Source organism: Solanum stenotomum, chromosome 1 (assembly GCF_019186545.1).
Source record: "Solanum stenotomum isolate F172 chromosome 1, ASM1918654v1, whole genome shotgun sequence".
In the NCBI taxonomy this organism is placed as follows: Eukaryota; Viridiplantae; Streptophyta; class Magnoliopsida; order Solanales; family Solanaceae; genus Solanum; species Solanum stenotomum.
Genome location: NC_064282.1, coordinates 4,887,463 through 4,911,626, shown reverse-complemented (window position 1 = coordinate 4,911,626; position 24,164 = coordinate 4,887,463). Strand labels below are relative to the sequence as shown.

The 24,164-nt window shown below is 31.9% G+C and overlaps 4 protein-coding genes across 5 annotated transcripts in view; 1 reads left to right on the top strand and 3 right to left on the bottom strand.

The window, feature by feature from the left end:
* LOC125842790 (uncharacterized) overlaps nucleotides 1-24,164 on the bottom strand; it is a 176,072-nt gene that overhangs the window by 133,789 nt on the left and 18,119 nt on the right. Inside the window, exon 1 of one of the 2 annotated variants that reach the window (XM_049522118.1) lies at nucleotides 15,354-15,364. The exons of the other annotated variant lie outside the window; for it this stretch is intronic. The gene's annotated coding sequence lies outside the window, so the exon portion shown is untranslated. Of the gene's footprint in view, nucleotides 1-15,353; nucleotides 15,365-24,164 lie in introns of those variants that run through there. 2 annotated transcript variants of the gene reach the window in all.
* On the top strand, nucleotides 12,533-14,619 carry LOC125842920 (uncharacterized). Its single transcript, XM_049522219.1, has 2 exons — nucleotides 12,533-12,677; nucleotides 13,133-14,619. Exon 2 carries the CDS (start codon nucleotides 13,148-13,150, stop codon nucleotides 14,207-14,209), a length of 1,062 nt encoding a protein of 353 aa, XP_049378176.1. The 5' UTR covers nucleotides 12,533-12,677; nucleotides 13,133-13,147; the 3' UTR covers nucleotides 14,210-14,619.
* On the bottom strand, nucleotides 17,769-19,036 carry LOC125843266 (extensin-3-like). The gene has a single exon (XM_049522518.1). The coding sequence runs from the start codon at nucleotides 18,986-18,988 to the stop codon at nucleotides 17,951-17,953; it is 1,038 nt and encodes a 345-aa protein (XP_049378475.1). The 5' UTR covers nucleotides 18,989-19,036; the 3' UTR covers nucleotides 17,769-17,950.
* On the bottom strand, nucleotides 19,386-23,806 carry LOC125843997 (uncharacterized). The gene is made up of 4 exons (XM_049523253.1): nucleotides 23,325-23,806; nucleotides 20,903-21,131; nucleotides 20,167-20,291; nucleotides 19,386-19,768 (listed from the first exon to the last, which is right to left on the bottom strand). Exons 1-4 carry the CDS (start codon nucleotides 23,652-23,654, stop codon nucleotides 19,685-19,687), a joined length of 768 nt encoding a protein of 255 aa, XP_049379210.1. The 5' UTR covers nucleotides 23,655-23,806; the 3' UTR covers nucleotides 19,386-19,684.

Below are 24,164 nucleotides of genomic sequence, written 5' to 3'. Positions count from 1 at the left end.
ATTCACGTTGGAGTTTGAGTTCATGCCAACAATTATATATTGTCACGCTTGAATTAAGTGGATATTCAAGTAAACTTTTAATTTGTAGCAAATTAAACTGTACTGTAGAGTATAATTTTTAATTACAATGTGTCTGAGGAAATAAATTGAATCCAAAAATTATTATAGACATAAAAATATGGGAATGCACGTGTGTATCTCTGAATGTATTCAGATATCTTTGTTTTTCATGCATGCATCTTAAAAATTTGTCTATTTACTTCTTCTCCAAACTCACTGCCACTTAACAACAAAATTAGATTGTTTTATTTCCTTCTGTTTTTTTTATTAATGTTACTAAGTACATTTGATCCCTTTTTTTAATCCATTTAAAAAAGAGTGATTTTTTTAACAATTTTTTATTTTCAATTTTTCATATGACATGTTTAAGATCACAAGATTAAAAAATATTTTTATTACATTTGATGTATCTTACTTCACTACATCAAAAAAACATGTTTAGTGACAATTAATTAGCAATTGCCTCTAACTATATATTTTTAGCGGTAATTAACACTCTTTGTATATGTCCTTAAAGGTTTTAGCGACATTGAATCTAATGACATTTAACTAATGCCTGTAAAGATTTAGCACTCTTTATTATTGTGTCTATTTATTGCCGCTAAAAGTTATTTTTGTTGTAGTGCTTGTAGATCACAAATTTTAATTTTTTTTTCTTAAATTCCATTACAAATCAAAATAGATCAATAATAAATTGAAACGGAGATTACTTAATGCATTTCATGGTAGATAAATTAATACGAATATATATTGCTTGGGATACTCATGGCTCTGAATTTGATAACGATTATAAGGTGCCAGAAATTGGAGTTAAAGAAAATAGTATACTATTATTAGTAAGTACTGCATCAACAAATATGATGAGTCACAAGGGAACAGCAAATAGACATTACTGTGGACAAACTCATGTCTTTAATTTAATTATTTCTCTCTTTTAACTTTTTGCTGTTTTTTTAAACAAGAAACTAAGATCCTCCCATCAAGCTGACTCAAAAATGCTATCATAAACAATATTTTTGGATTCCATTGATCATAATCAAGCATCTTGCATATTGAGGGTTGATTCTGGAGAATTATAATCAAGAAACAAAGTGAAGTGCTCTCTATATTTCAATATTTAAGGAACTGATAACTCATTAAGCATGTTCAAATATTTGCAAACGAGATAATAATGACTACATATGCATAACACCGGTCAGGGGCATGTGTTTACCCCTACTCAATTTGAACCTCTTTTGTTTTTTCTGTATTTGTCCCTGGTTAATCTAGATTCATATTAGGAGTTTGACTTCCTTAGAATGACACAAAATAATTTTGGTATGGTAATATTCTTAATATAAAAATGTGGGCTCTTTTAAAATTAGACTATCAAACCCTTCTCCTTGACTTTTTGAAATTATGGATATAGTTATCTATATATGTATGTTAGTGAAAGTTGATAGCAGATAACTCGTAGAAATTAATTAAGGTGTACATAAATTATTTCAAATATCAAAGTTATAAAAAGAATCTCCTCCTTTACCTTAGACCAAAAAAAAAAAAAAAACTATATATATATATATACAAGTGGAGATTTGTGTAAATTAAAGTACTAGTATTAGATAGGCCAATTTCAAAGTCATGAGGAGAAATCATTATGCTAGCTAGTCCTTTGCTTCTTCTTTCTCCTGCAATTTCCAAAACGTGACAATTTAAGCAATTCTAAATTACTAGAAACTAGAAATTTGTTATATTAACAAACAAACCTGTAGCTCGAAGTTTAAGTCAAGATCTAATTGTTTAATAGTAGAATTAAGAAAGTGGGCCAAAGAGTGAATGAGAAAGGGAAATTAAATGGCTTAATATAATTGACATCTTAACGGTGCCATTAAGTATAACTTAGATTTAAAGAAAGTTTAATGTGGTATGCTTGACGAGACTGTGTTTGGTAAAGCTAGACTATAACCAAGTACTTTGAACATGTGTTTTATTAATACTTTAGTACTACTAATATAGTTTGGTTAATTAGACAAACTACTTGTAGCTTGACGCTGACTAAAGACTAGTGACTAGTGATAATATATACAATACTCTTCCCCAAGTTGTAGGTATTATTAAGTTCAACCATCACTTTATTGTTCATGACTAAACACACATTTGGTGACCTATCTAAGAGGCTACTTAATTTGAACTTGTAACACCACACTTTGAATTTATTGTGAGTTGTGACACTACTTTTCGAAATTATAATCTGTTGACTATTGTAAGAGATGCATTTACTCATACTCAATTAAGAAAATTACTACATTTAACATGGCATTATGCATCGAAAGAAAGAGAAACAAAGAAAAAGGAAGTGTTGTTTTGCTTAGAAGATGGAAGAAACTAAGATTTAACAATGATAATAAATAAAATTTGGGCTTAATCAAGACTTATAGCGTAGCGATACTATTGAAGAAATTCTCGTATAACATTAACTAAAGTGCATATAATTCTCGTATAAGTCAAATTGTCGAAAAATTACCCCAATTGCGAAAAAAATACTTAAATATACCACTTATTTTATCATATTTCTAAAATTTCCTGCCATTTGAAAAACTTACAAAAATCCCAGTGTCTCTCTTGTTCTCGGATACATCACTTTACGTGATGTATCGGTTAGATACATCAATTTACGCGATGTATCGGATTCTTGGATACATCAATTTACGTAATGTATCGGTCGGATACATCACTTTACGCGATGTATCGAGACGTTGAGTGATGCATCTGAAATCGAGACGCGATGTATTGGGACATTGAGGGATGTATCCGAAACCGGAACCTGATGTATAAGGACGTAACAATATGAGATTTACGTAAAATTCCCAAAAATTGTTTTGAACGGGCCCATTCGAATGCCATATTTCGGCCCATGTGATTTGAAATCTGGAGGCCCAATTAGATTTACAAAGGGAATTCTCCACCAAATTTTAGTATAAAGTTAATTTTTTATGGATTCGATACTTTTTACTAAAAAGTGCACTGATATTTCATAGTATGACGACTATTCAGTGCTTTATTAAGTCAAAGAGTGGAAATGATTTTGATTCCAAGCTCAAAAATAAGAGTGAATTGAAAATTTCATTCACCATCCGTTTTAACTTGCTTTAGGGCATAAGTGGAACTTGAATTCTGGTTGTTTGCAGCAATTTTTTTTTCCAGGCGCATATAATAAAATGCAATTGTAAAATAAGTAAAAATGAGTGATTCTATATATTAAGATTAGGAGTACAATTTTGTATATTCTTTTGATTTTTTTCTCTTAATTTTCATTGTGATTTGAGGACCGTTAGTAACGTTTTTTTTGAATGTAGGATGAAGCATACCTTGTTTATCACCAAGAACACAAGACATCACTTTGATTTTTCTAGTTGATCTTGAGGAAGAACGTCTCTTGATCACTTTGTCTTTGAGAAAAACAACATTATGATCTCTTTATGAATACTCGAGAGTTTATGAGATATCTAAGATACCAAGAAATAAAGGCGTAAGCTAGAATTTAGGACAGAGTAATCTCCCAAATTTCTAACACTTTAGAGTTTCAAAATGAATTGACTATCTGGTAAAGTCTTATTTCATTAGGGTACATAAGAGCCTTTTTTACGAACAATATGTATAACGTGAAGTTTTCTTTATTTATTTTGAATGCATTGTAATCGATTAGTTTAGTTGGAGAATCATGTCTGATCAATTATTCTGTCTATAACACCAAATTAATTATGTATTGAAAAGATCGAAAGACTAACAAAAGATGATCGATATATTTTGAATGATAAAAAAAATAAGTAAAATATGTGCTTTTAAAGATCATTATCATTTTTCTTTTCCTAGCATTAAACCTTATGCAACCCTCATCCAATTGTACTTTGAAAACTGTTTAAATGAACTGTAATATATATATATACTAGATATGAAATGTTTGTGCTATGCACAGGCCCAACGTGTATAATTTTAAAAGAGCAATTACGATATTTTCTTTTATAATTTGATTATCATAGACAAATATTGTTGCTATACAATAAAAACGAGATAATCTATAATAATATTGTCAAACTATTTTTATAAATACATAAAAAAAAATTTGAAGTACAAATGTCATGATAAGTATGTCATTAGAATTTCTCTTATGCTCAATTACGGTACTCTCCGGTAGAATTTGAGATTTAAGGAGAGGGAGCTACATGAGCACTTGCAAGAGAGCGACCTGCAACTCATAATAAGCTCTATTATAAAGTCATACTCAACAGTCATTTAGATGACATTCATTTTCTGAAATGACTCGTATATTTCAGCAATGGTATTTTGTGAAATTTGGGTAGGTAGAAACTAAAGTATATTCTTTTCGTATATGTATACTGAAATTTTCCTCATATCAATTAATTCATTACGTCATAAAAAAAAGACTTCCTCGAAGGAATAATATTTCTCTAAATGGATGTGTAATGATTATGCAAACACTGGTATTCATAAGTATGTTGTCATAATAGTAAAAATTATAGGCTTTCACTAATTTGTTAAGATCTATAAGAAGAGCAACTATTCTAGGCTTAATCATGTTCAATAATTTTATCTGAATCGTACACATGTTCTATCGGCAAAGTCTTTCATCATACTTATATATGTCTAAACAATATACATAATAGAAATACGTACTTGAAAAGTCTTTGTGAGTATTGTCCTAATTTGTTTGTATCTTACATATGTTTACAGTTGAAATTGAAACATGAACAAATTTGAGCTGAAATTTTATTTTCATTGCTCTGTGTGTTGTCGTTATGATAGCCCTTAAGAGAACGAAAGGGTGATGTGATTTGTCAGTCTTCTCTGTTTGCTTTGGCGGTGAATATTTAGAGTAAGAATGATTTGAAAACTAATGTGTTAGTAGGTAAAAGAACTTGCTGAAATAATCATGTCACATTTTGTGCGTAGTCTTTTACCGTCAACATTTTTTTACTTGGATAGTATTGTGTGCTAAAGAGCTTTGTTTCTGTCATTCTTAAGTCATATTCTCATTTTAGATACAAATAATAGTTAAAATATAGTGCTTTTAGTAGTGGCTTTGCGAGCATAGAGAAGTCGAGGATAGCTTTCATAGAGGACTTCACTAATATGTTAAGATCTATAAGGATAGCAATTGTTCTAGGTTGTCATGTTCATTAATTTTGTCTGAATCGTAAGCATGTTCTATCGGTAAAGTCTTTGATCATGCTTATATATATATATATAATAGGAAGTACGTACTCGTATAGCCCTTGTGAGTGTTGTCCCAATTTATTTGTATATTACATGTGTTCACAGTAGAAATTGAAGTAGGAACAAATTTGAGCCGATTTTTTTTTGCATTGCTCCGTATGTCATTGTTATGATAGTCCTTAAGAGAATAAAGAAGTCGGCCTCCTCTGTTTGCTTTGACAGTGAATATTTAGAATAAGAATAATATGAAAACTAATGTGTTTAACAACTTCACATGAAATAAACAAACGTACATTATTTGTGAAAAATAAACATACAATGATACATATAAATGCATTAAACATTATCCGCCGTCCACTAAATGTCTCAAAACTTTGCTATTTATTTATTCTAAGTTAAATCATATAGGACATTCATACAAAGGCCGGTTACTTATTTAAATGACTAATTATTTTCTTTAGGTCTTCCTACATTAAAGACATTTGTTCTCACGCCACAACTGTTTGTTTTTATTTGTTTTAGACTTATAATTTTTTAACTCATAATAATAATATTAGTGATATGAACAATCCTAAACATATTCCATAATACTATGATATTAAATAGATATATTGCTCGATAGATTTGCACTATTATGTTAAAGTAACAATAGTGATTTTCTAAAGAAAAGTTAGAAATTATCCATTTCACTGAAAATTAATAATTTAGTGAGAACGAAAAGTAAAAGAGATAAAAGGGAGAGAAAAGAAAAGGAACTTACTTGGTGAGAGAGTAGAGAAAACTTAGGTTGAGATTGAAATGAGGATTGAGCTAAGGATATATTTATTTGTGTTAAAAAGTAACTTTTAGAGAAATCATATCAAACTTGTGTGTGGTTTATGAAAAATCATATCATGTGGACACATTACTATTTATAATTTTGCATTATCTTTTATGTCCACGTGGACAAATATATATGTTTAAAATACGGTATTAAATAGTCTATGGAGGTAATAGGTCCTCATAAAAGTTTAGTATCGCAACAGCAAATTCTACCAAAGTGGGGTATTTTTCAGACCCTTATCCCTATAATTTATAATAACATGTGAAGGAAAATATGGCCATATGTATATAGTACATAGATATTTTTGAATTTTAATTTTAGTATTAGAAAATAGAGCCACATGTACATATAGTATATATTTTTTAAAATTTTAAATCTTAAATTTTGATAATGTAGCCACATATATGATTATTTTACGACTTATAATTTATTTTATTAAAATAAATATAAAATATCAAATTTGCCTTTATTATATGAAATACTGATATTGCCCTTAGTTATTCTAATGTTAGCTTAATTTCTATACCATATATCAAACTTCACAAAAGTTTTCCAATTCGAAAGCAATGAAATAAATCTTGAAAATGATAAACTTTTAATATATGATTGGCTATAGATTAATGATTGTGTTGAATATGATCAATTACTGAAAGGAAAGTAAACGCATGTATGATCAAGATGTTTTCTTCTATTAATACTTTATAAAAATATTTTTAATTTTAAACAAATCAGGCTTGAATTGTGTAAACTATTTTGATTTCTCAATTCTCATACAATCTTTATAAATGAGCAAATCATAATTCATAAATAAAACATTGAAATATATCAATCACATTGATATATCACATATATCTATATTCTTTTTATAAATAAATATTTATAATCATAAACCATCAAATACGCATGATTATATAAAGATCAATTAATCAATAATAGTAATAACTATTTATTGATTTATATTTTGATTTTTAAAAAACTACTATTTAAATAAAAATAGTCATTTTTAGTAAACATGATAAAATAGAGTAAATTTGCAAAAAAAATTGACATCATAAATGGAACAAAAAATTATACTAATATACCATTAAAATGAGACTAATTATTACTCCATATATTTAAGAATAACTATGATAGAAAAATATGGAATCCACATTAAATGTCACAATATTGGGATACACTTGGCATTTTAGAAAAGATGTTTGGATGTTTTTGTTTTGTATAATTAAGATCAATTTTACTCTAATTTATCGTGGTACTTTTTATGCTCTATTAACTAATGAATTAAAAATTATAATTTAATAAATTACTACTTGTTATGATAGAAAAATATGGAATCCACATTAAATGTCACAATATTGGGATACACTTGGCATTTTAGAAAAGATGTTTGGATGTTTTGTTTTGTATAATTATGACCAATTTTACTCTAATTTGTCGTGGTACTTTTTATGCTCTATTAAATAATGTATCAAAAATTATAATTTAATAAATTACTATTTTTTATTCTTTCATCTCAAATTAATATGCTACTCACTCAATTTCAATTTGTTTATCTTACATTTTTTTAAGTCTATTTCTTAAGACATGTCTTTTTTTCTTTTTAGTAATTCTTTAATTTTAACTTTTTATGTGACATTTTAATACCACAAAATTAAAGAGTATTTTAATACATTCAATATATTTTTGATTTACGACTATAAAATTAAAATGTCTTCTTTACTCTTTTTTAAATTTTTATATCAAGTGAAAATAGAACAAACAAATAAAAATAAAAAAAGTATTGTTTTTATCACACTAATTTCATTGTAAATTTATATTTATTGTACAAGAGAAAATATATATAATATTAAATGTTATTTTTTTAGAAAAACTCTTATGATAAGAGTGATCGCTGATAACCATTTGAAGACATACTTGGGCCCGTACACAAAATTTTTACAACTTTTCCAATGGGTGTAAACCACGTGGCCATTTCAGCTTACTGTAATTTGAATGATTTTTTTCCAGAAATTTAACATTTTTTCTGCATATTGTACAACTTCTTGAAGCTGGATTTTTTGTTAATTTACGGAACTACCCTTGGTCATCCTCCTTATCACATTTCTATATAATAGAAATATATATATATAAAAAGACATCAGAACATATTTTTTTTGTCTATATTTGATAATTGCAAATCATCTTTCTGATCAAATCATACCTGGACTTGATCAGAATAGCCTTAAACTATTATTTATATGGAAATTTTGGTAAATAGGGTGCTTTGAAGGAAAAGGTGCAATCATGCCATGCATGTCACACACCACAATGAAAACTAAGCGTGGAAGAAAAATAATATATGTAGCTCAATTAGGGACAATAATATTAGCACGAGCATCTCAATAAAATTAGTAATCTAAAATAAAATTGTAATAAAATGTCTCAAATATATTCAAATACACACCTAAAAATATATATTTTGGAATTGTTTTTGTCTTTAGTTAACCTAACGTAGTAATATAAAATCAAGAAATAATTACAGTAAGTAAGATGTTAGTCATGTGTTCACAATGCATTACCTTAGATGTTTGTTGTAGAAACTTAATTTATTAATATAAAAATTTAAGTTATTTAATTCAAAGTTATATTTTTTTGGTCTAAAAAGTAGATAATTTCTTTCTTTATTTTTTATATAAAAATTTGAACCTTTTTATTTTGAAGTAAAAGTAAAATCTTAAAATTCAACTTTAATTATTTTTTTAAGGTCTAAAGCAAAGGGTTCTCTCCCTTTTTTATTTTTTTTTTAAAATGCTAGAGTGTGGATTGAACTCCGGACATAAAAACATAATTGTAATTAGGAACATTGAGCACCACATATGATCAGTTGATCACTGCACCAATTCAATACTTATTACTTGAATGCTCACTAGTTAATTTAATATTATTTTCTGAAATTTCTATATAAATAAATGTACATAATTTTATATGAGATTAATAGATGTTCGAGCACCTAAAAGACTCAACATGGGTCCCCCCTATCTACTAACTCCACCTTTGTGTCATTTTTTATGAAGGCTAATGACTTCAAACTAGTGATGAAAGAAATTAATAATATCTTACCTCTTTCTTAAGCCAACAAATTGAAATAATATGTATAACTTACATAAATTCCATAGTGTAAAGAGTAAAGTACATCATAACCCTATTTTATTGATTCTAATTATAATAATTCTTTAACTTTTGTCAAAATTTTGGGTAAGCGAGGTGAGTTATGAAGGAAAAAAAAGTGATGGAATTGTTGTTGGACAAACGATATCCTTTTGAATCTTCAAGTTCATCGAAAATCCTTTTAATTTTGATTCAAGATTATCAAAATTTTGAGATTCAAGATTCTTTTTTCTTCCAGTTTAGTGAAGATCCTTTCAATTTTGATCAAAATTGTTGAAAAATTTGAGATTCAAAATTCTTCTCCTAGTTTATTGAAGATCCTTTCAATTTTGATTTTGTCAAAAAATTTGAGAAGATACATCATGAATATCTTTGCTACTTAGCATTTTACTATTTATGTATCTTATTTAAATTGATAAGTATTGTATTTATACTAGATACATTAAATAAATAATTGTTGCCCATAAGCTGTTTGATTTGAGATCGATACACTACTGTGTGGTAGTTGCTATGTAATTGATACATTTAGTATAAATTTGAATATATGTATCATATCTAAAAAATGAGTGCATGATACATTACTATTTATGTATCTCGTCTAAATTGATAAGTATTGTATTTATACTAGATACATTAAGTAAGTAATTGTTGCCCATGAGATGTTAGATTTGAGATCAATACATTACCGTGTGGTAATTGCTATGTAATTGATACATTTAGTATAAATTCGAATTTACGTATCATATCTAAAAAAAATAGTGCATGATACATTACTATTTATGTATCTCGTTTAAATTGATAAGTATTGTATTGTTTGCCTTGAGAGATATGTGTAACTTACATAATGTATCATTTTGTAGTTGATAATAATGTATATGATACAATAACGTTGTGAAAGAAGGATGTATGTAACTGAAATAAAGTGTATCTATAAATGTATCACAATAAATAAGAATTAAGTTATCAATTAGATACATGAACAAACACAATCCATTACAGAAGTTTGATTATGAAAAACATCTGAAAAAAGAGGAAAATATTACACTATATGAGATTTTGGTGAAATTGAAATTAATATTATTATGAGACAATGGGAAGATTAAATAATAATACAAGAATCCTAATCAGTTTCAATTAATGATTAGTTGTTAGAGTCCATAACCAACTCAAATTATGGAAAATTTACAAATATTATATTAATTATTACCAAATAATAACTACTATTGTTACTTCTTTTTTTTCTAATTTACGTTTTAGTGTTGAAAATTTGAAGTTCACTTATTTTATTATAAAATTTGGAGTATTTTTAAAAATAGGTAAAAGATTCATAAATATCAATTTTAAACTTTTTTGTCTAAAAATATCCTTAACCTACAAAAAAGAGATTGATTTTGAATTTCAAACGTGAATGAGAAAATAACCACCAAGATTCTGCGACTAAAAATAAGGAGAGATTTGTGGAGTGAAATAAGGAAGGGATAAATATTGGTAATCTTGTTTTCAACTGGCCCATTTGAATCCCATTATTCGGCCCACGTATTATGTAATATTAGGCCCAAATAATTTCCCATAGCGGATTTTACCATGGCTAATAATAACGGAAAATTATATGAAATAACAAACTATTAATTTAAATTAAATGTTATAGCCATAGTTTATTTTATTTGTAATTCGCAGCAAACATTCCATGTTTTTTGCCATCTGGCGGGCCCCATTCAGAGGTATATTAGTATATATGAATTCCCTTTATACAATTTTGTTTATATAAAATTACTATTGTTTAGTTTGTTTATACAAATTCAATTTGTTGTTTGCATATTTTACACAGTTATACATAACAAGACATGTTTGTATAATCTCTTTACGTATATATGTAGTAATTTTGTTTATATACAATTATTATGTTTTAGTTCGTATACAGATCAATATACAGATTACCGAAATACACAGATCAAGACATGACCGATTTTTATGTATAAGTATATCAAAATATACAAATACAAATTTTTATGTATATGTATACCGAAATATACAGATTAATAGCCATAGCAAACATAAAATTTGCTATGGAGTGCAATTATACAAACTATAGCTATAACATACAATTATGATTTTTATGTTTACTAAACCTAAAATTTACTCTAATAATAATTGAAAATAAGTCACAGCTTCATAATTAATTGATATTTAGCTATTTTTTTCATGAGAAAATAATACTTGGACAAATATACACCTAACTTGAGGAAAATAGAAGCGACTCACTAAGATAATATTTTTGTGTGAAAAAGGGCTAAATTTTGTTTAACGAGATATAGATATGTGGTAATAATTTTTTGCGAAATGTGGGTAGATCCATTCAAAATTCCTCTGAGGTGGATTAAGGGAAAATGGAGCTTCCTTATCGACTTCAATTTTCCATTTTGAAATAGCTTAGAATATGTAAGGAAGGAATGGTAAATTTGCATGTTGTACTTAGAATAACATGCCAAACCATTGTTAAATGTATCTTTTTCTTATTTCGTGAAGAACATTAGCTTTGATAAAAAAAAAATATCTAAACTTATCACCTAATGATCTGGATCGGGAAGGTGTTTGTGATGAAGTATTTTGTTGCTGACTCGTTAAGTCCAAAGATAATTCAAGATTCATAAACATCAATAACAAAAATATTCAAAAACTGAATTTGAAGATGTCTTAATCATTTTTTACCATTATATTAGAAGAAATACATACAAAAATTTCAAACTAATTAAGATATACCATATCTAGTAATTAACTCGACACATTACCTACAAACAATTATTGAGTTAAAATATTACACCACTGCGAATTTTTAAAATTTTATCTGATTTATTATCTGAACATAGTATTAAAAAGTTGATTTGTTTTTATATTATATTACTAAAAACCAAAGGAATTTTAGTAAGTAAATCATAATTGTTGTTGAAGCTTTGAAATGTGAGTTACATAAATAGACTAGTTTTTTTTTGGGCAAAAAAATAGTAGAATTTGGAATATAATTGAAGCAAGTAAACAACATATTGACCCAAATAAAACTATTTATCTTAGTGATATTATTAAATATAAAAACTTGTCCAAATATTCATAAAAACCATTTTTATTTTATACGGCGCCTAAACTTTCCGGTTGCCGCCATTTGTTGACGGAATCCTTATACAGCATCAGCCAAACAGAGCCTAATAAAACTTGCCCATTATTAAAATCACACGTGTGACATTAGGGCTTATAACTGAGAACAAAATTATTCCTGTTTGGCTTATATTCATTACTCATAAAACACAAAAACACCAAAAAAAAAATAGTTTACAAAAGACAGACAGATCGCAAAAGCCATTCCTCAAATAAAATAAAACAAATACTAAAAAAGACAGCTTTGAGTGAACACCTACAACGTCGTCTTCGTCCCACACAGGTCAATTCCTATTTCTAATGTTTCTGTTTACTTTAATTTCGTTAATTAGGGGTTTAATCATCAAAAGGGTTTCTTAATTATGTTTTAATTTTAGATTTTCATCTGTTTGTCCTTCGATCGCTTAATCTCAATTTGGGGGTTTGTTTTTACTTATTTTTAATCTTCATGAGGTTAATTCTACTTTGAAATTGCTAAATTGGGGTTTTTGATATATTTAATTTGGAGCTAGTAAAGGAGGAAAATGCTAAATTGGGGTTCTTGTTAATTCTTGGATTCTGTTAATTAAGGTTTAATTACTTTTATTTGATCTAATTGTTGAATAGTTGAATTGTAACAATGCGATCTAGGAGAATGTAGATGGAATTAGGGCTTATTTGGGTGTTGGGAGTAAATGATGTTATTTGTTTATGTTCTTTGCTGGAATTCACGAAAGTGTGGTTATTTTGATTGTTTAGGAAGTTCAATTGAAAATGGTGACCAACCACCATTATACTCGAGTCGATACGTTGGAGCTGAGGGATCTAATCTATAGGAAGATTGGGCAACAGAGAGCTGAAAAGTACTTTGATGAGCTTAGTAGATTTTTCAGTTCAAAGTTGAGCAAGGTTGACTTCGATAAGTCGTGCATTCGAACTATTGGGAGAGAGAATATTCACCTACATAATCGTCTCCTTCTATCCATAGTGAAAAATGCCTCTTTGGGTAAGGTTCCACCACCAAGGCCTAAAAAAGCTGAAGAATCTCTCAGCATTAAAGTTGGGAACGGTTACCAAAGAAGTTGTCTACAATCGCTCTATGGTGATGCATTTCCCTCATCACCTCGCAAAACCAGGTCTCCAGTTAGTAGGGACAGAAGGTTGCGGGACCGTCCAAGTCCTCTTGGACCACTTGGGAAAAGTCCTGTTACGTGTGAAGAAGCAGCACCTAGGGTACAAGAACAGCAAAGTGCCACAGAATTGCATTCCCTTGGTAGCAGACCTCCAGTTGAAGTTGCATCTGTAGAAGATGGGGAAGAAGTCGAACAATTTGTTGGAAGTCCAGGAATTCAAAGCAGAAGCCTTGTCACTGCCCCTCTTGGAATTTCTGTGAATGTAGGTGGTGCTCGAAAAACTCTCCATAGTGGATCTGTGTACAACTTTCGTCTGGAGACTTGCCAAAGCTGTAGAGAATTGCCTGAGAGTAGATCGCTAAGAAGCCGTTTGGAGCAGAAGTTAGAGTCGGAGGGGCTTGGCATATCATTGGACTGTGCTAACCTGCTAAATAATAGCTTAGATGCATTTTTGAAAAGGTTGATTGAACCTTGCATAGGACTGGCTGGATCTCGACATACAAATGAACGTGTCAGATATCGTAATGGTCAAATACTCCCTGGATGGTATGGACAATTTCCTGGAAATTATACAAAAAGACAAACAAGATCCTCATATGGTAGGATGTTGGATTTCCGAGTGGCAGTGGAGACTAATCCTCATATACTTGGGGGAGATTGGTCCACGCTACTTGAGAAGGTCTGTGCTTCTGCTTCTGAATAAACAGCTCTTTGTCATCAATCTTGTTACCAGATGGATAAGTGGAAATTTCAGGCTTTTGTGTCTGATTTGAATGATGAGGTTCTTGACATGATTTCTGACTGAATGAAGTATCTATGAGAATTGCCAAAGGAACAAGCATGTGAATATTGTGGGAAGCGGTCAGATGTGTGTTGTGGGATTTGTATTCTAGGAGAATTGGTCCCTTGGAAGGGTCAGAGTTACATAGATTATGGATAGATATTGTTTACAAGCACTTGCTCTTATGTCATTTTTCATTTACAGATGAGGTTTCTATGAAATAAGATGAGGTTTCTATGAAATATTTTCATGAAATAAATCATTTAGTTCCATGCAGCTGTGTACTATTGTAAAACTGAGAAGTTAGCAAGTGAATCAATTTCTAACCATTACTGAGTGTTTTCAGCTCCCAAAAATTTCCAATTTCCAATTTCCTGTCTCTTCAATGATCCACTTTTGCAACATAGAGGCAACCATTATATTTCCTATGTCAAGTGAAATGGACATTTTTATTTTTTCTTCCTGGGTTGAAGTGTCAAGTGCATTCTTCCTCTAGAGACGAATATAGTGAGATATGCACTTCCTGGTAGCTTCAAGCTTCAGGTGACATATGCTTTCATTATTGGCTGCAAAATGTGACATCCTGGTTCAAAGATTGGTTGCTTTTGTCAGTCTTCTGTCTCTAGCATATCTTACATTTTATTTTTTTTTTGGTTGTTTTCTTGTTAGTGCACTTCTATGTGTTGGTGGGGCTTTTTCTCTTTGCTTTTTATCCTTCCTTTCCAGTCTATCCAAATGATAATGTACTTTAAATGTTTGAGGTTGAGGCTGCCCAAATTTATTGAGGTTGGTCTGATGTAATGTGATGCCTAATGGGTGGTTTCAGTCCTTCAAGTTATGTATATGCTTCCAACATTGGCTGCAAAAGGTTACATCATGGACCGAAGGTTGGTTGCTTTTAGCGTCGTCGGTCTCTAGCATTTTAAACATTGTTACTCTTCCTTTGTTTCTTCCTTGTTAGTGTAATTCTGCGTGTTGGCCGGTTTTGTCTGATCACTTCGTCATCCTTTCTTTCTAGTCTATCCAAATGACAATGCTCTTTAAAAGTTTGAGGTTGAGGTATGCATTTCTTGCCCTCAAATTGCTGAGTTTGAACTGACTTTATCAAATGAGATGCCTGATTGGTAGCTTCAAGCCTTCAAATGATATACAATTCCAGTACTTGCACCAAAAGGTAACATCACAGTTCAGCAGTTGGTTGCTTCTGGCACTCTTCTGTCTCTAGTATTATCATACATTGTTATTCTTCCTTGTTTCTGGCCCTGTTTGTAAACTTCTGCATGTTGGATGAGCTTATTTCTCTTTGCCATGGTTTTTGTCTAGTTCATTCAAATGAGAAAACCCTTTAAATGTTTGAGGTTGAGGCATACTCTTCTTGTCATTAAATTATTGAGGCTGATCTGAAGTTTGTCCAATCCCAACCCTGATTGGCACCTTCAAGCCCTCAGTTGATATATGCTTCCAGCTTTGGCTGCAAAAGGTAACATCTCTGTTCAAAAGTTGGTTGCCGTTGGCAGTCTTCACTCTCTAGCATACTGTGCATTGTTACACTTGGTTATTTGCTTGTTAGTGCAGGTAAAGGCTTTTTCTGTATGTTAATGATGCTCTTTTCTCTGACATGCGCTTGCCATTCCTTCTCTATCCAATATGCAGTTTGCATTCTAATTTTTTCTCAATCTTTAAAAATATATATTCTTGAAATATGGAGATTTCATTGTGTCAGCTATTTCTCCTTACCAAGTAACACATGAGATAGGGCAAAGAACATTTGAATTTTGTTACTGATTCATTTGAATTTTAATTAATCAACATGTTTCATACACAATATTTGTATATAGTACATTTTGTTATACAATGTTTGAAAGGGACCAAAATAAAATATATTACTATTTTTCAGTGATTATTTGGGGAAGCTGAATATTGTGAAACTTTGCATCATTGAAGCGATTGACATTTAATTACTTGCCAGTAAAGAAGCAGAACACAGCAACAAGGTTGGATAGAATGAAGATATACATAGAGGTCTGTTTGTGTTTAATTTAGTACTTGATTTCCAGTACATATATAGTAAGCTTTATAACCAGAATCAGTGTGTGGTTAATATTTTTTTAGAAAGATCATTTTTAGCAAATGCTATCATTTTGGTGGTACTGAATAATTTTCAATGATCTAATATTTTACTTTTCTAAATAAGCAGAATCAAGAACGGTGTGGCCCTTGACATCATCCTACAGTATAGTGTCCTTAATTGTTCTTTTTCAGTGTTGTTAATTTTGCACCATTTCTCCTTTTAGTTGTCATGATTCATGCCTGCTTTTTTTCTGTATTTTATCTTTTAAAGCTACTTTGTTATGTATTACTTGAGCCGAGGGTCTTTAGGAAATAGCCTCTCTACCTCCACGAGGTAGGGGTAGCGTTTGCATACATTCTTACCCTCCCCAAACCCAACCTTGTGGGATTACACTGGGTATGTTGTTGTTAAGTTTGCACCATTCTTATTTATTATTATCTTTTTGTTTCTCAAATATTTACATATAGTATTTGCCTATGTTTTCGACCATAGTATGTAGCACTTCTCTACACTAGCATGCTCTCAATGTTAAATTGTACCCAAGTTCGAACAGCCTTGCTGTAGTTTCAGAATTCTGCACGCGAACTTTACAATGTAAGCACATTTAATATCGGACATGCTTCTCCAATTCTGTCTCTTAATAGTTCCACATATGAAGATGAATTTCATCGTCTATGTTTTGAGCATCGTCTAATAGCTCATCTTATGTGTGTGTAGGACTAGAGAGGTAAAACTAACAAGGAGGATCACTATGTATAAGCAGTGAGCGTGGAGGCTCGGCTGAAAATGTAGTGATATGGCTCAGTTGAATCTGAAGAGAAGAGGTTTTACCTCATGCAATGCAACAGATATTAACCTTTGTCCCAGCAACTCGGGGAACATCAACCATCTCTGTTTGCATTGCCCAATGCACATACCAACTGAACTGACTGATATGATAATATTCCCGAAGGCCAAACTATACAACTATGTCAATGTGGATGCGCTGATGCAACTGTATGCATGAACTGTACCGATTGGGGTCACAGAATGATTTAAGGTGTTTGTAACCCCATTTGTATATAATTGATGTAAATTGAACGTCGTAACAGCATTGCTTAGCTTGTATCATTGTTTTCCTTGAGCTACAGGCTTGAGCAACTCAATTATTGCAATAGATGTCTTTGTTTCTTTGATTTCAAATGAATACTGGGAGAACTTTGATCATCGTGAGGGATGATATTACATAACTTGGTTTGTTATTATCAACGGCTCATTAATGCTTACTACGAGTTGCATAAGTCAAGTAGTTCAGCTGATAAGCTGAAACAATAGTAGAGAAAGAAGAAGATGGTAGTAAAGCATTAATAAAATTCTCAGATGAATATACCAAAAAGAATCTTTTGATTCATGAGACAAATTGATGGATCTCGAATAAATACATGTTACAAATTATTATAACAAAAGAACAAACAGCAAGCAAAGTCGATCATGTTGGAAAGCATACAAACAAATTTTGGCAGAGGAAATAGAAATGCTCCAAATAGGAGGATGAAAATGAGTTAAAAAGTCAGAGAAATGGTGGAAAAATATTGAAGTGAAGGATTTGAATATTAGTTGTAGGTTGGTGTGGGAGATGGTGATGGAGGTGGAGGTGAAGCATAGGTAGTTGATGACTCGTACTTCGTAGGTGGTGGAGGTGAGGCATAGGTGGGTGTTTGTTCTTCGTAGTTCGTTGGTGGTGGAGGTGAAGCATAGGTGGTTGATGGCTCGTACTTCGTAGGTGGTGGAGGTGAGTAGTATGATGGTGGTTGTTCATAGGTCTTTGGTGGAGGCGGTGGAGATTCATAGTAGGGTGGAGGTGGAGACTTATAATTAGTTGGTGATTCCTCGTAATATTTTGGTGGTGGAGGTGGAGATGATTTGTAGTATGAAGGTGATTTTTCATAATAAGCTGGTGGTGGTGGAGATTTGTAGTAAACTGGTGACTTGTAATATTTCGTTGGTGATGGTGCGTTGTAGTATTTAGGAGTTGGGGACTTGTAGTAGTGCTTTGAAGGAGTTGGGGACTTGTAATAGTACTTTACCGGCGCTGGTGACTTGTAGTAATGCTTTGAAGGAGTTGGTGACTTGTAGTACTTTACTGGCGATGGTGACTTATAGTAGTACTTTGAAGGAGTTGGGGACTTGTAGTAGTGCTTAACCGGCGATGGTGACTTGTAGTAGTACTTTACTGGCGATGGCGACTTGTAGTAATGCTTTGATGGAACTGGGTACTTGTAGTGATGCTTCGAAGGAGTATGTGACTTATAATACTTCTTTGCAATTGGTGACTTGTAGTAATGCTTTGAAGGAGTAGGCGATTTGTAATATTTTACTGGCGATGGAGACTTGTAGTAGTTGTGCTTGGAAGGTACAGGTGCTTTGTAGTATTTGTGTGATGGTGAATATTCAACAGGTTTCTTGTAGTAAGGAGTAGGCACATGATAGTTAGATGGAGATGGTGATTTGTAGTACTTGTTAGAGCTGTAAGAAGGTGAGGGAGAAGTATAACCATAGGAGTAATCAGCAAAAACAGTGCTGGCTGCTAAGCAAATTGCCAAAGCAGCTGCAAGTAGGGGCAATTGCCCCAGCTTCCCTAAGCTTCTCATTTTGATATGCAAACCAAAGCTATACTTAGAGAAGAGATAGAGAGAACTAGAAACTTGTCTTGCATATTTGAGAAGGAGCTCTGGTTTTTATACAGCAATGTGACATCTTTCTTGTTGACATTTGGTGTAATGGCTTCATGGTTACCCACTAATATGAGAGCAAAGTCCAAATAAAGACTCGGTCAGCACAGAGTGGGAGGCATCCTCTTGGTAACATAAAATAAATACAATTTTTTTTAAAATATATTAACATAAGTACAAAGAGGAATATCACAAAGTAGTTAAAAATTTGACAATTTTTAAACAATAAACAGGAGAGAATGAAAACTTTACTCACTTTAACGTTAAGAATAAACCGAGTTTAATGAGTTGAGAATGAGAATAGAAATGCAAAATCTTCAAAATTAGAACTATGCCTGCTCTATATTGTCGGATATTGCTCTTTTATGAAAGCTGATAGTGTAATGCGTGATTTCTGTAACTAGAACTAGGATATACAAAAAGAACCATGATGGTCCGAGCAATTCTTAAGTAACACATTCAACGGTCTCTGTGCTTCTACTGAAGTTCTGCTCCACCACACTAACATGTTACCGCAATGAAAATGACTCCAAAGTCATGCCTCCATCCAGATTGTTTGCAAGAAGAATATATGAATTGTTAGCAGAGAAGACATCATACATGCTTGGTATAGAATCACGCCATTGAGACTTTTTGTTGGCTTGCCACGTAAGTCAGGTATACATTCCATACGTATGAAAATGTATTGCTCACAAGCGGCTGTCAATGTAGTAGTAAACATCTAGTTAGTCACTTTCTCAAATACATGTATATATTGGGAGTTGAGGGATCTGAACCTTAGTTTTGCCTTTGGCAAAGACTGAGGCTACAGGACCCAGAGGCAGATGGAATGGAATGTATAATCAATTGGTTCAACTGAACCAACATTTTTTTACTCTGACCATATATGTATATTTGAAAAATTACTAAAATAGGAGCAACAAATATTAAAATCTGAATGCACAATTGCAGAAGAGCACTGGGTTCAGTGACGATAACACAAAGTTTGAACCCATCAAATATTAAATCCTGGATTAGTCTTTGAGGAGCAGAAAAAGACATCCTAAATTGTATAAACTGTAAAGTAACCTTAGAAGTCGATGAGACCTTGAGCATACCTGTAAATGAACAGGAACAAACTTGAATGTAATGAAATCACATATTGGCCAGTACATAAGACCACTGACAATGGTGGGAACCAAGTCGCGCTTGAGTCGAGCAACAATCTCTGAACTACTTTCACCTAAGGTAGCAACCAATACAAGGATTAGTGATACAAGCATCCAAAGTTAATGCCTATTGTAATTCAGAAAATAAAATTCTCAAGAGTTTGAATAGATCTTAAAAACTGTTGCAAGTTCATTCCATATAATAAAGAAGTTCGCAACACAATCAAATTCAAACTCAGCAAGCATGGTATAAAGCTACTAAGGACTAATAAAAAACAAAAGAATAAAAAGGGGAAAGGAGCTTAATGCACTTCCTAATGCAGCTTGCAAATGAACTGACTGAGATTCTTATTTTGTGTCCAATTTTATCAACTAGATGTTCCTTTTCTAATCTTAAATTTCTTTTTCTAGTTTTTGTTGAAAATGGGGAAAAAAGTGATACAGGATTTAAGCACTATCCCTCAAACCCGAGGTTTTGAGTCAGTTTCCACCTTCACCCCTTTCTCCCTCTCATGTCACACCCTATGCCCTCCTCTCAGGGACACATGCACAAAGAGAACAGGTTCTATCTCGAAGATGATAATTACCCGAGGTCTAGATTCCTCCACAACGACAGTAAGAGTACAGCCTATTAATAAATTTAACAAGAGCAACACAGAATTTCTAAAACAGGACTCAGCTTTACCTTGTGCTACAGCATTCATGGAGAAGAAAACAGAGTTAATTGCAGGACCATAAACTGTTTGTCCCAAAGCTATTTTTTTAAATGTTGTTATGACATCACGCTTTGGAAAGCACGTTGACAGGAAATTGAACCAGAAATGTAGTGAAGGTCCAACAATAAGCGCTCCATAACCAGCCATCCGCAATGTTCGTGTGAGATCATACTGCTCCAACAATGACCCAGCAATTGTCTGCAGAGCAGAGAGTGCAAAGAAAAGGGGGAAAATATTAGAAACAGGCAATAATTTATTCCACAGGTGAACCAGAAGCAAAAGCTACACTAAAAGAGGGAATGATAAATAAGATAGGAGAAACGCAAATTACATAATTATATGTTGAGCAAAATGTAAGAAAACTAACAGACTTTGACTTTCTAAAGTGTTATTGAACAAGATTTACAGGTATTATTTCTACACCATACGGTAGAAAGGAACTTAACAGAACTAGAAATTTCAAGTCAGTCAATGCTATGAATAATAGAACATTAAAGCATCTTGAACAACTACTAACTACGAACCAATCAGAAAGGGACGTTTAAGATCAGAATAGAAACAAAGATAGGTAATCACTTAATCCTACTTGAAGAGGACGATTTTAACTTGAGCTTTGTTATTATCAAACCATCATTAATTAAAATAAGATTACATTAACCCTCGATCTTCATCTTATATTGATCGTTTTCCTTAAGTTTGTTCTTCTATATCTCAACTTGCAATTTTTCAAATAACAAAGAAGCAATATCACTCTCTGTCAATTTGCACTAGTTTCTAAGAATTAACAATCCTTTTCACTTCATTATTATTTGGTGGAATCCAGTCTAGTGTAGTCTAAGGCAACATCAACCATCCCAAGTCTTTAGATGCAAACAATTTGAATTACCAATAATGGTCATGATGTGAAAGAAATTGGTGCAACTCCCAACTGCCATTCAGTTTTCAGCCAGAAAGTACTCATGGAAAGAAGGACCAGAGTAAGATATGGCAACTATGTGAAGATAATTGTGGAACTTGTGGATTAAATGACTGAATGTGGTTGAATTGGTCCATGATTATCTGTTAAAAGACAGGGGATTATAGGCAGATCCCATACCCTAATATTGCAAATGAAATTCTAGCTTGCTTGAAAGTATGTGAAGATGAAAATAAGGAATGACGTGTTATGAAGTACTTCTCTAGATATAAAGCTAAGAAGGTTGCGTTACGTGGAGAATGATTGATCAGTGGAAATAACCAGGTTAAGTGTTATGCAAGAAGGGGAACTCACACTCAACTCAATCCAATAAATGTGTTCTAAGGCACCTCTTTCTAATAATAATCTTCGTACTTGGCCAGGCAACTCATCAAGAGTCTTGGCCGTGGCCCACAGGTCAAGATGGGGTGTGATTTCATTCTCGTAACTAGATGAGAACACTGCAAGACCAGACAAGTTGCTCCCTCGCCACACAGCATATGTTATTTGAATCAAGTCATTTCCAAAGGCAGCTCCTGTTATTCTTCAACAATCCATGTTGCAGTGGCACCTCATGAACTTATTCAACAAGTCATATTCTTATAGATGCCTTCATCACTTGGATCCACTGTGGAGGCAGGCACAAATTAAAGGACAAACAGGAGGAATAGTGTTCAGTGTGAGTTTGAAACTCTGGATGAAGATGATTCATAAGCCAGCCTAACTTTGAATTTTACATGCGCCAAGTCGAGTGGATATAGGGGAGACTATAACAGATGTTGGGAAGGTACAGAACCTAAAAGGATACTTACTATAAAGTTTGTTCTGAACTTTATAGGTGGAAGATTTTATAAAGAAATGGATAGGCCGCTATATCAAACTACTCTCCTGAATCAAAGAAGTGCATTAACATTTGAAAAGCAGAAGAGACATTTAAGAGTAGTAGGGAAAAGTTATTACTCATAGGTTGGGTTTAAGGTCACTTATTCCAAACCTAATAATAAGAGCAAATCATGGGGAACTTGGTGTTGTCTAGCTTTTGTTATTTTGTTGTAGTTACATATCTTTTTTCAGGTCTACGAACACTCCACCCTCCCCATACCCCCACTTGTGGGATTACACGGTGTATGTTGTTAACAATGCTATGCCCTATTTCAGCTCTATGTTTAATCAGGGCGAGGCAAAAAAGTATCCCGAGGAGGAAAGAACATTTGTCTTGTTTGATTAAGAAGTTTAAAAACAAAGAATACAACAACTACTTCATAATCTCTGCAAGTGAAACCCTTAAACTTTGCTTTTTTCAGCCCAAATTAAAGAACAGGGTGCATTACTCTATACTCTTCAAACCACAGAAGGCAATATACAGCACGCATGATTATGTAACCTAACAATGAATTTTTCAACTAAGTAACTTTCAAGAATCTGAAGAAAAGTACCTGTGAGGAAAAATCAGCGGCAGTAAGAATAAGGCCACAAGTGATGCTCTTGGTGATAATGGGTCGAGAGTTGAGTTTCTCTAAGTACCAACCCACTAACCCAAATTTTGAAGCAGAAGACGAAACCCCTGAAAAGAAAGCAAGAAAACTGGGATTTGACAACTCAAATTCCTTAGTTTTCCTGTAAAAAGAATGAGGTAATCGTGAATAAACTTTAGAATGTTGAAGTTGGTTCTTGATATTCCAAGATTCAATGGAGGGTCTTCTTCTACATAGATGGTGCAATGAATGGTGGGCTTTAGAACCATTTCTGAGGAAAAAAGCACACATCTTTTGTATCTGTAGAGAAACCCCAGGTGTATATTGATGGCAGAGGAGGAGTTAATATGGAAAAGGGTCTCTCCTTGTTGTCAGTAGGGGAAGAGCAGTTAGTTTCCGAGTTTGTGCTTCAGGCCTTCAAAGATGGCCGCCAATAAAAAGGAGCAAAAGTGTAGAAGACAAAAATAAGGTGAAGTCTCATGGTTTACCAAGCACTTCCCTAATTTTCATCCACGTGTATAGCTCTTTTTTTCCTACGATAATATTTATATGATCTCGTTTTTAAGAAATAGTAATTAATTTAATTAAATAAATAAGAAATTTTGACTGAAATTATTTTAATTGGATAAATAAAAATAAACATCTATTTATAATAGAATGAATAAGTAAAAGCAGACACAAAATAAATTAGGAGGAACTTATTCATTTTTTTATTGTTAGCAAGTAGTATCTTATATGGGAAATTATTAAATGAGGATTAATATTAATAAAACATTTGAGATAAGAGAGTAGTTTTAACTT